General features: G+C 45.1%; 1 protein-coding gene across 1 annotated transcript in view; it reads right to left on the bottom strand.

The window, feature by feature from the left end:
• The window catches only part of LOC146347379 (cadherin-9-like), a 203,916-nt gene that overhangs the window by 45,181 nt on the left and 146,021 nt on the right, over positions 1 to 12,714 (bottom strand). Inside the window, exon 4 of the mRNA XM_084850555.1 lies at positions 1,847 to 1,966. Coding sequence (XP_084706681.1) covers positions 1,847 to 1,966 — 120 coding nt within the window. The remainder of the gene's footprint in view (positions 1 to 1,846; positions 1,967 to 12,714) is intronic.

Raw genomic sequence — 12,714 nt, 5'->3', positions numbered from 1 at the left:
AGGAGCTCCTATTTCTCAGTGTTTTAAAATTGGCACTATATCAATGTAATTATCCTTCTGGAAAAACAAAAAAACAAAAGACTACATCTGTCATAATGAAAGCTTTTTAAAAAACTTTGACTGGAGATATTTTTAAGCTAGTATCAAAAGATGTAATGAACAAAATTTTACAGCCCTCTCCAAAATCATGGTAGTGCCTGGATCTACAAATGCATCAGAATGAGGTGGTAGAATAGATTGCACCATTTCAGACTGCATATAAAGAGTCTTTTTTCTTCGATGCTTTAGTTTACTACACAGAAGGAGGGTTTTTACTGGAGTCAGGGGGTCAATTAAAACCAGCATCCACCACCTATAGTCTGAAGTGGTACAATCTACTCTACCACCTTGGAACTATACTGTTGTCATTTTGCTGCATGTTTCAATTTGTAGAGGGGTAGCCATCTTATTCTGTTGCAGTAAAAACAACAAAGAGTCTTGTGGGACCTTAAAGGGAAACAAATTTATTCTTAGGGATGGGAGAAGCAGGGATGCTTGAGCTCAATGAAATTCTCCAAACGTTACTTCAAAGCTCAGTTTGGCTTGCTCCCATTCTCATTTGTGATGTGTTTACTGGTTTGTTTGAACGGGGAAAGTTGTGTATTTTGAGAAAGTTCTGGATTTTTCAAATCAGGCAATTTTGAAAAAAAAAAAAGTGCACATTTTTCAAAATTTGCATATTCTACAAATGTGAATTCAAGCTTAGGAATTTGCGAACATTTTCAGAGCACATGCCCTGCCATTCGTGTTTGCATTCAGTATTGCAAACGGGGCATTTTCGAGTGATTGGCAAACCAAAGCGAAATTCTCATACAACCCTGTTTATTCTGGCATTAGCTGTCATGGATGCTGTCCACCTCATCAGATGCATGAAGCATGAAGTTAACACTTCATGCATCCGATGAAGCGGACAGTATCCATGAAAGTTTATGCCAGAATGAATGTGTTAGCTAGCTTTTAGGTACCACAAGATACTTTCCTGTTTTTGCTGCATGCATATACCTATTCAAAGAAGACAGTCCCCTCTCAAATGGACTGCCTACCCTTGGCAGTTCTTGTAACATCTGGGGTGGAATCCAATGTGGGGCTTGAGGTGGTAAGGAAACAGCAAGTAGGTTTCCTTACATAACTGCATCCTTTCCACCCACTATCCATTTCATTATTTGTATGCTGACTGTGTTATGTGCAATTCAGAAACCACAAGGTAAGATTCCCCTCCCCCAATTGCATAATTTTTAAAACCATGTCATGATTTTTATGAATCTGGCTCAGAAGTTCCTCCTCCTCTCACTTCGCATTTGCCATTCCAAGGTATCACATAATCTATACAACTCAGTCTCTACAGCAGCTATGGCTCAGTATTTGCCATGCTCATGTAAACGATATGCAAACAAAGCCAGATGACCGGGTTTACAAATCAGCTGCCCTCCTTTAATTTATGGAAAGTTTTTAGTCTGTTGAGCTGGCTCAACAGGGTGTTGAGGTTGGCATCTCAAGATCAGCAAACCATGCCTGCCCCCACCCCCAGAGCACCCAGGAAGAAACACCATGAGAAAATGGTTAGTTTGCTCACCCCGCCAAGATAAGTGGGGCAGCAGAGGGTGGCTTGCCCAAGGATATCCCCCCACCACATCATGGAGCCATCAATGAGTCTTGCATCCCGAAAAACATGTATAACAATATTTGAATAAGTCAATGAAAATCATATAAAACAAAAGAGGGTGAAAATATTTGAGAAATATTTATTTGAAAAGTTATCAATTCCTATACATAATCAAAACAAAGCAAAGTCAATAGACATTCTAACCTGTTTCTGGATCCACGGAGAAGTATGGCTGGCCCTGGAGGATACTATATACGATTTTGGCACTGTTGCCATAGTTAGCATCATCAGCATCTGTAGCTGTCACTTGGATAACAGAAGTGCCTGGTAGGAGCAAAATAGCAACAACAAAAGCAAAAATCCACAATATGAAATGAAATGAAATCATACTAGTAGAATAATATTCAGTGGTGATCTGTTTACCATGAGCATATAGTGAACCCGTCTCATGTGCAGTTACAATAACTATCTGAAATACAATGCACAGCATGAACCTCCAGTGCTAACTAACAGTAGCAAAAAAAAAGAAAAGAAGCTCATTTGTTGTCACCTTTCTGCAACAGTAAATGGAAATAAAAATGCCCTTTCATCACTCACAATTTAATAGCCTAGTGTATTGAACAGATCATTGGACATGGACTAGGAAGAACCAAGTATAAATCCCTGCTCAGCCAACAAAGTTCATTGAGTGTCTTAGTTCAGCCACTGTTGCTCAACTAACCAACTTCTCAGGCTTGTTGCGACTCACGAGGACAAAATAGAGAGAAATCCTGTGTATGCTGCCTCAAGCCCCTTTGTAGGAAAGCTAGAAAAATTAAAGATTGGTAATCAAAATATATTTATATATTGCTCATCCAGAGTGAGGTAAGTTGGCAGAATTTAGTTCTCAGTCTTTGCTACGTATCAATATAGACATGGTTCAATTTTGGCTGACTGTAAAGTTCAAATTGTGAATGAAATCCAAATCAACCAGAACCAAGCTGTTTCATGTCTCCTTAGGATACATTTGTGATATGAGACACCAACTGATCCATCCCTGTCCTCTGCTCTTATTTGTATAGATAGATACCAAAATGATGCTAGGAGATTCAAAAGTTGACCAAGTGAGCAATCATCCCACTGCAATTTAGTCTAAAGTTAGTTGGAAGGGAAACACTGTCCAGAAACATTAGGAAGAGGATATAAACACACAATTTATATTATTAATAATATCATGAGTAGAAAACCTGGTATTCTACAAAGCAGGCAGCCTAGGAGAGGAAATACTGAGAAACCAGGTTCCAAGGGAGGGGAACCTGGGGTAAGACCAGGTGGGAGGCCAAAGGATGAGGATATAAATGGCAGGAGCTAAAGGGAAGGGGGCAAAGGAGCCAACAAAAGTCCTCTGGAAACAAGATTTACTCCCATGTAATTCTGTATAGCATTGATGCCTGGTAGTCGAAACCTGTACATGTCTATTCAGTAGTATGTATTACTGTGGTCAGAGGGCCATACAGCCAGTATAGGTGGATAAATGAAAAGGCTTATGCCTCTAGAAGAAGAGATAGATAGTTCACTGATGGAAGTTGTAATGCTTTGAAATCAAAATGATGTATGGTCCTATAATCCAGGGTCTACGTTTTGCAATTATTTAACAAGTGGAGGCCTGCAAAGAATGACGAGGTGGGGGAAGGGGAGGGACAAAGATAGGAAGTGCATCTCTCCTCTTCCATCCCTGGATGTTTCCTGCTCTCCCACCTATCCCAACCAATTCGTCCAATCACCCAACCTCTCCGGTTCATCTTCCTTCCTTCCTTTCCTCCTCCTCACCACCTTTGCCTGCCTCCCCATCCACCAGTTCACTAACCTTGCCACTGTCTCCTCCGCTGGGGAGGGCAGGTGTGGAATATAGTAGTCATAGCCTGTGATAAGTGGCCATTTATGTTGGTTTAAACAGGAAGCTTCTCCTCAGCCAACACAATTACGCCCAGAAGTGCAGCTGCTCTAGGAACTTTGTGATATGTACAGCTAGCAGAGCCCCTGCATGATCTGCATGAAGTTTGCAAAACCAACACTTGGACTACAGCAGTTTGGGGAGAGAGGGAGGTCATTTTGAATTTTTTTTCCTGCAAAGGTAAGGGCTACCCTATTCTCATTATACATTCCCGATCCAATGTACAAGTCTCAGCATCCGTACGTACACTCACGCATACACAAGCTCACACCCACACAATTTTACAACTGTAGTTGTAATACGTTAGCAATGCAGTGATTCTTTCTGGATTTTATCACCACCACCATCTGTTGCTCATTTGTATCCACAGTTTAACCTAGGTCAGCCATTCATGAAACGTTCTGGTGCTCCTGCCAATTCATTTCATTTTGTGTCACACTTCTTTATGCTGAACATCTCTCTATAACTTCCTGCATCTGTCAAGTACACTATAACAGTTTGCACCTGCCCCATCAACACTGAGCGCTCCATCACAGGGGCGGAGAAGAGAATTCCACATCAATGCTGGTTCTTTCCCCATCCAGTATCATTGCAGGACTGGGTCCCTCTCTTTAGATGGCTATCTCCTTTGTGTCATGTTTCATTTCTTTCCTTCTCACGGGGTGGTGATGCTGCTCAGGGTGTAGCCATAATTCCTCCCTGGTTCCTGCCCCTTTCCCTCCCCTTGCATGTTACTGTGGATGGGGACTGACACATTGTAAGTCTGCAATCCTCAGCACACTTACTTGGGAGTGAGCCCCATTGAACCTAATGGGGTGCTCTGAATCAACAGAGGATGTTGCTTCTGAACTTGGTGGGGGATCAGATCTGTCTCCATTGCAGGGAGGCATTTACCCTCTTCTCCATCCAAACAAGGAATGTGGTCAAGCATTTACATGGCAGACACCTAGGGGTGCATGAAAGTCACTTACCTGGTCTCGCAGCTTTTCGCGGTGGGGGGGAGGCGCTTCACTGCTCTCCCCCCGAAGTTCAGGCCGGGGGGGGGAGGCTTCCCGCCTCGGCCGGCTGAAATTCAGGCCAGGGGGGAGGCTTCCCGCCTCGCCCAGCCGAAATTCAGGCCGGGGAGGAGGCGCCTCGCCTCGCCCGGCCGCAAAATAAAAAGTTAAAAAAAAAACAAAAACGCCCCCATGATAGGCTACGTGACGATTAACATAGCCTATCACGGCTAGATCTGCAAAGTCAGCCATGATAGGCTACATAAATTCTCACGTAGCCTATCACGGGTGACTTTAAAAAAAAAAAAGCGCGTACGCAAATGGCGGCCCCCATAGGGAGCCGCCATTCGCGTTCCTTATTTGGTCGCTGTAGTCTACGTAAATCTTTACGTAGACTACGGCGAAAATAAGGGCAACACAAATAGTGTTGCCCTTATTTTCGCCGTAGTCTACGTAATCTTTATGTAGACTACAGCGACCAAATAAGGAACGTGAATGGCGGCTCCCTATGGGGGCTGCCATTAGCCGTAATCGCTTTTTTTTTTTTTTTTAAGTCACCCGTGATAGGATACGTGACGATTTACGTAGCCTGTCACGGCTGACTTTGCAAATCTAGCCGTGATAGGCTACGTTAATCGTCACGTAGCCTATCACGGGGGTGTGGGGTTTTTTTTTAGTTTTATTGGAATGGCAGCAGCTGGTCGAAAGATCGGCTGCCGCCCCCGCCCCTGACGAAGACCCGATGAACTGCTGCCGGGAGGGACATTCGGGAAAGTTAAGTCCCGTCCCGGGGCGGGGGCGGGGGGTGGGGGGTGCAGAGAATTTCTCCCCGAAACTTCTTCGGGGGGCCGAACACGTTGGTGCTTGGCCCCCCGAAGTTTCGGGGAGAAATTCTCCGCCAACCCTACAGACACCTGGTTTGAGAGCAATGTACTAGCAGGCGGCATGCTGCGCTGTGGCCAGGATTTGGGTAGGGATGTCAGAGAATTCCGCCATGGATCTCAGTGAAGCCAAATGCCAGTGCATTCGGCCCCCCGAAATCTGTGGTGGAATGAAGCCCCCCTGCCCCACCACCCCGTGAAACGTGTGCGAAACGGAGCACTTACTTGGTGCCGTTTGCGCTGCTTTGCGAATGGCAGCCGCGTTTGTGGCTGCCATTAGGGATGGCGGAGAATTTCTCCCCGAAACTTCGGGGGGCCGAGCGCCAACGTGTTCGGCCCCCCGAACAAGTTTCGGGGAGAAATCCTCCGCCCCCCCTGCCCCCCGCCCCCCCCGGGACGGGACTTACCTTCCCTGAATGTCCCTCCCGGCGGCGGGTCCGGCTGGCGGTTCGTCCGGTGTTCGAGCGGGGCGGGAGCGGCAGCCAGTCTTTCGACCGGCTGCCGCCCCCGCCATTGCAATCAAAGAAAAAAAAAAACTGTCCCCTGATAGGCTACGTGACGATTCACGTAGCCTAGCACGGCTAGATCTGCAATGTCAGCCGTGATAGGCTACGTGAATCGTCACGTAGCCTATCACGGGTGACTTTAAAAAAAAAAAAAAAGCGCGTACGCGAATGGCGGCCCCCATAGGGAGCCGCCATTCCCGTTCCTTATTTGGTCGCTGTAGTCTACATCAATGTTTACGTAGACTACGGCGAAAATAATAGCGTTGCCCTTATTTTCGCCGTAGTCTACATAAACATTGACGTAGACTACAGCAACTAAATAAGGAACGCGAATGGCGGCTCCCTATGGGGGCCGCCATTCGCGTACGCGCTTTTTTTTTTTTAAGTCACCCGTGATAGGCTACGTGACGATTCACGTAGCCTATCACGGCTGACTTTGCAGATCTAGCCGTGATAGGCTACGTGAATCGTCACGTAGCCTATCAGGGGACTTTTTTTTTTTTTTTTTTTACTTTCGTGTTCGCGGCCGGGCGAGGCGGGAAGCCTCCTCCCCGGCCTGAATTTCGGCCGGGCGAGGCGGGAAGCCTCCCCCCCCGGCCTGAATTTCGGCCGGGCGAGGCGGGAAGCCTCCCCCCCTGGCCTGAAGTTCGCGGGGGGAGCAGCGAAGCGCTCCCCCCCACCGCGAAAAAGCTGCGAGAAAAGGTAAGTGACTTTCGTTCACCCCTAGCTGCCATTCGCTTCTCCATTTAGGCCGTGATAGGCTACGTAAATACTTATGTAGCCTATCACGGCTAATACAGGGATGCCATTTGCATCACTGCTGAGGCCATGATAGGCTACGTAAGTATTTATGTAGCCTATCATGGCAAAAAAAGGGAACGCAAATGGCGACCGCTGTAGCCTATCACAGTAAAAAAACAGGAACACAAGTGGCACAGCGGCCGCCATTTGCACCCCTGTCTTTCACCATGATAGGCTACATAAATATTTATGTAGCCTATAATGGCCAAAAACAGGAACGCAAATGGCGGTCGCCATAGCCACCGCCATTTGTGTTCGCAGGCTCCAGACACCTGCAGAGCCGGCCAGGTTAGGATTTCGGGGGGAGGTGCGGAGCGCCTCCCTGCCACCGTAAATCACCCCTGCGAAAAGGTAAGTGACTTTTGTACATCCCTAGATTTGGGTAATTTGGCAAGGGGATCGCTTTGAAGCAAAGGGGGAAACATGGGCAGGGAGGAGGGTCAGGTGCAGATCTTTCCTTCCTCAGCAAGACGGGACAGGAGGCAGGAGTTGCCGTCAAACCATCTATCCTCCCCTCCTTGTAAGGAAGGGAGAGAGCACAAGCCCTCACACCTGTCAAATCTGCCCACAGCCCCGCAGCCCATTCTCAATGCCTTGTCATCCTGACAGCACCCCCAACAACTGAAAACAAATGTCCACAGCTGGTTTCTTCCGCTATTGGAGAATTTCACGGGGAGGTCATGGTGCCCTTGTTCGGTGGGCTGGAAAAAATAACACATTTTTTGCTTTAGGGCAAAACATGGGATAGGCTGGGGGAAATGGCAGGAGACACCCTGGGCAATAATGGTGTCATCTAAAGAGCCCGCAAACTTCCATGGCAGAGCCATGGAAGGGGCAAAGACCAGGTGTGTGTGTGTGTGTGTATGAGAGAAATTTTCAACATTCTGCTTGCAAGGAATGTTTAAAATAGAGGAACATTTAGAACATTCTCCCACCTCATTCTGGTTCATGTACAGAATACTGACTTTACACTAAGCTGCTTGCCATTGAAACATCTTGTGGCAGTGAATTTCAAAAGACTCTGTAAAGTAATTTATTGCCATTGAGGAGAATTCATAGGGTCTGTTAGCATTCCCTAAGGCCTAGGGAGAATGGTATCTTCCATTTGTTTTTGTTTTTAAAGCCAGTTTTAGGATGGAAGGATTAGAGAGTACTATCGCCCAACTCCCCAAATAGCCTGGGATTCATTTTTGGAAGCATGCTAGGATTATTTATTCAATTTAGGGTGCAATCCTACTGGGTTGGCTGTATGCCCCCAAACTTGGAGGCTTAAGGCCATCCAATGCAGAGCAGGAGGAATGGCAGGGGTGATCTCGGCCTCCTTGCTCCTCCTGCTCTGTATTTTCTCTAGAAGGGTATTTTCACCCCTCTAGTAGGGATGCATCAGAGGGGGTGGGAAGGAGGCTGGAGAGGCCTGGGGCTATAGCATAATCTGGCCTCTCCAGTCCCCTCCCCACCCCACCAACAGGAACACCTCCTTTAACCCCTCTCTCTAAGGTTGCTCTTGTGACCTCAAGAGAGGCAGCCAGCATGTTTCTCTCCATGCTGGTTACGAGGGGGATGGGAAGGTGGCATGAAGTGTGGATTCCTGGCTGTGAAGTGGAGCGCTGTCTCCAACCTCGGATCCAAGAATCCATAGACTCTGTCTGGGACCATAGGATGGCTCTCTGAGTTAGCATGCCTCTTTAATTTGCCTTCCATTAATTTGTCTTTTTTCATTTTTAAAGCCATCATCTAAACGAATAGCCAACACTTCATCATGTGCTGCTGAATTTCATAAGCATAAGATGCCAATGGAGTCTCAAATCAGGACCAGTTTCTAACACCTCACCTCCTGTACCACCACTACTCTGGATCCTCAGGAGACTAGGCCATAGGGAAAGTAGTGCCTTCTAGGCTGCAATTCCAAACTGAAAAAGAGTCAACTGCTATCCCAGCCTAAGAACTGTCAGTTGATTCTCCAAGCCAATTGGCACACACTAGGCCCTATAAAGCCCTTGCAGCCAAACCCACTTATCTGTCTGAGGAACTCATCTTGAGTATAAAGATGTGGCTTCCTTCTCCTGATTGCCTGTCAGGGTTCCCCTTATGACCTGGACCCCTTGAGCAACTCCTTAAGGATCTCTTGTCTCCTTAAGAGTTCCACCTTCCTTAATTAACCTTCCCATTTCCAGTAACGTGTAGCCAGTGTAGTGCAGTGGTGAGAGTGACGGACTGGGAGCCGGGAGATCTGGGTTCTAGTCCCCACTTGGCCATGGAAGCTCACTAGGTGACTTTGGGCCAGTCACAGACTCTCAGCCCAACCTATCTCACAGGGTTGTTGATGTGAGGATAAAACGGACAGGAGGATAATGTAAGCCTCCTTGGGTTCCTTGCAAGAGGAAAAAAGGTGGGATATAAATGCAATAAATAAATAAATAAATAGGCGTTTATGCTGTAGACATAGGGTGACTAACACTCTAGACACAGGGTCTAACTACAACAGTTCACTAGTTGTTTTAAAGCAAACAAATTACAATTAAAGGTGTTTACACAATAGAGCTGAAGGATACAAAAAGCATTAAATGAAAATAAAAGTTGCAAAATGCAAGTTTCTTTACCTTGTCCTTAGATTTTCTAGGCTGCTTTTTCCTGCTGCTCTTCCTGACTCACTCTAACTCTGGCTACAGCCTGGTCTTTCTTTTCTTACTGGCTCTCTCCCTTTCTTTATATACACCCACCCCCCAAAAAATTACAGACCTGAAGAAATGAAACTCAAGTAGAGAAATGAAACTGACACTAATCTGGAGAAATGAAACTACTATAAGGGTTAAGTCATCCCAACAGAAAACTCCAGGCTTCTAGGCCTATCCTTTTTTCCTTTTTGCCTCTGTAGACCTCAAACCTTCACATTGCCTCCTTGGATTGTGACCCCCTGCCTGCCTTTGATCTTTCATCTGCTTCTTTTACCTTCCATTTTCTATTTCTGCCTTGCCCTTTGAATTTTACCCTTTGCCTGCCTCTGCCTCTGTAATAATAATAATAATAGTAATAGTAATAATAATAATTTCATTTCTATACTACCCATTAGCCAAAGCTCTCTGGGCAGTATACAACAATTCACAAAAAAAATAAATAAACAATTTTAATAATAGATGTGTTCAAGATGGCTGACATAAGTGCCCCATAATATACCATTAAATGCTTGGGAGCAGAGGGCAGTCTTAACCTCGCACTGAGAAGATGACAGTGTTGGCTCCAGGTGGACCTCAGTCCAGTTGGGGGGCCAATGCTGAGAAGGCCCTCTCCCTTGTTGCCACCTTGTTGATATCCTAGTTAAAATCCAAGAATTGACAATGTCATTTGGACATACATGGGTTAAATCTTAATAAATATACCCAGTTTGAATGTTATGGGAAAGGCCTGTGGTGGGAAAGGCACACTGGGCAGGCAGGGAAGGAAGGCACCCTCTGGTTTCCCTCTGCTTCTTGCCTGCCAAATCCAGTGTCTAACTCCAGCCCATCTGTGACCATGCCTATAGCCATTCTGATCCTTTTCTGTTCCCAGCTGTGCCCATCTTGGAGCTAGAGCTTGACCTGGCATTTCTACCTGCTGTCAATGAACCTTAACCCAAGTACTATTGTTGTTATTGTTATAATTATTAATTTTCATTCAAGTTATATCCTACCTTTCTTTCTCAAAGAAAACACAATATAACAGATGGCATCAAAATAACAATAACATCACAATAAAATTACAGTATCTATGATTTTGCAGGCACACAACACAAAGTCCATTAGGGGGTACTACTGCATAGGGAGACTTGACTGAGCAGAAAGATAAAGTTCAGTGGTGGTTCCACCAATAGACCTAATGGTTAAGACTCTCCCACAAGGATAAACTTCACTCCCAGAGTTAGTAAATACTCTTGTTGCTTTTTTTCCTACCCCATGGTAGAAGTGACTACACACACACACACACACATGGATATCCATGAATTGACAGCAGAATTCCTCCTCAAAATGAAAGGTAGCAGCAAACACATTTGGTCATACTCTTTCCAACTTGATTCTTATTTTGTGTGGGGGAAATGTGTTTCTTTGCTTTTTAAACATTTAATGCAACATATCCACATGTCATTAACCAATGGATATGGACTGGGAGGGGAAGGAGAAATTTAAGTAGACTGATGTTTGTCACGATCTGCAGGGTACTTCATATGGGGCATTTCTGGAATGGAATCCAAGCCAATCTCAGTCCTACAGAGCTCTTGTAAGCTATTATCTCACAACTACAGGAATGTGAGATACTGGCATCGGCAGGGCAACTTTCACTTCCACCTGGAGAGAGAGGGGGAAAAATGTTATCCAATCTAAAATTCTGTATCCAGAAAATGAGACGGGCTACTCTACTGTTTTCTTTCCTCTGTGGTTTCACCTCAAGATGGAGAACAAAGTCTCTGTTAACTAATTCGATATATTGTCAGAGTGAAGAGCAACATCAATCTCTGTAGGATATTATGTGTGTGTGTGTGTGTGTGTGAGAGAGAGAGAGAGAGAGAGAGAGAGAGATCTACACAGTTCATAACATTGTATTAACCTCTATCATGCCCCTTCTGGTCACCTTCATTTTTTTCCTAATAAAATGCTCCAAATTTAACCTTTTTTGCATAAGAAAGGTGTTCCAGTCATATTATGGTTTTGTCTTTTTCTGTACTTTTTCCAGCCCTGCAATCTTCTGTTTGTGACATGGGGACCAGAACTTTCCTGAACATAGTGTGACACAAAAGAGAGCACACCCTACTGTGAGTTTTTAGACCCCCCCCCTCTTCCTTCTAACTCTCCACTGCAAACCTGCCTGCCTGCTGCTAGTTTTGAGGAAGTAATTTCACCTCTGAGTCTCCTTTCACTTTTGCCCATGAAGAGCCAATAATGGTTGGTGCTGTGATTGTAAAGCAGGCAGCCCGATACTATGTGTGTGTGTGTGTGTGTGTGTGTGTATATATATATATATATATATATATATATATATATGCAGTCTTCCAGGGCTTTGTCTACTCCGTATACCAGAGTCTAATTTTTTAAATTGGATCTGACATGGTGATGTGAGTAGAACATGCTGCTATTATTACTATGGAATGCCCTTGTTGTGGAATGCATTTGATTTAGAGGTGTGTTTAGTCACTGAAAGGTGTGTTTAGTCACTCCTGTTGATAAAGCATTGCTGTGACTGTTGCATGACTGCAGTCAAGTCAAGGTATTATTTCCAGATAGAAAGAAAAGTTTTATTAACTTAACATGCAAGTCATGGAGGGAAGATCTGGCTGCTGTTGTTCTTAGATGTGTTATGGTCCTCTGTTTGTGGAAAGCAGAACAAAAGACTGTAAGTTCAAAGAAAAATCCAGTAGTCTGAAGTGCAGCAGATTTCAGGCTTATCCTCACTGTACATCTTGAGAATTCATAGTCTGATTCTAAGGCTTCTCTTCTCCCACCCCCCATCAAAGTTAACTATCAGAATATGGTTTTTCAATTCAGTGAGCTGAGCTACACTGGAGATTTGTGGCCATGAGGATCATGGCTAATATGTGTGTGTGTGTGGAGGGGGGGGGGAGAGTTGGGGGGAGTTATTATTAGGAAGTTTTGCAATTGTAAAACATTGAGGGAGAGTGTTCCCTCATCAACTTGAGGGACCAAGGGGAAGGGGAAAGTTTCTGACTGAGGAGTAGAACTACTATGTGGTGATCTTTTCAACCTCTAGTATGATAGCCAGTTGTAGGGCTACTCATATGTGTTTCCCAGATACATCATGTTTGGACCATGACTGCTACCATGTGGTTTTGACCCACATTTTCAAAGTTTTCCTGAACTGATGAGCCATAACCATGAAACGGAGGAATGCATGATCATTTCCTAAAACCAATGACAGCCAGTATGGTATGGTAGTTAGACTGTTGGACCAGGACTCGGCATACCCAAGT

This window comes from Heloderma suspectum, chromosome 4, assembly GCF_057233095.1.
Source record: "Heloderma suspectum isolate Gila_16-S chromosome 4, 16-S_ref, whole genome shotgun sequence".
In the NCBI taxonomy this organism is placed as follows: Eukaryota; Metazoa; Chordata; class Lepidosauria; order Squamata; family Helodermatidae; genus Heloderma; species Heloderma suspectum.
Note: the sequence above shows the minus strand (reverse complement) of the source record. Positions and strands in the feature narration are given on the sequence as shown.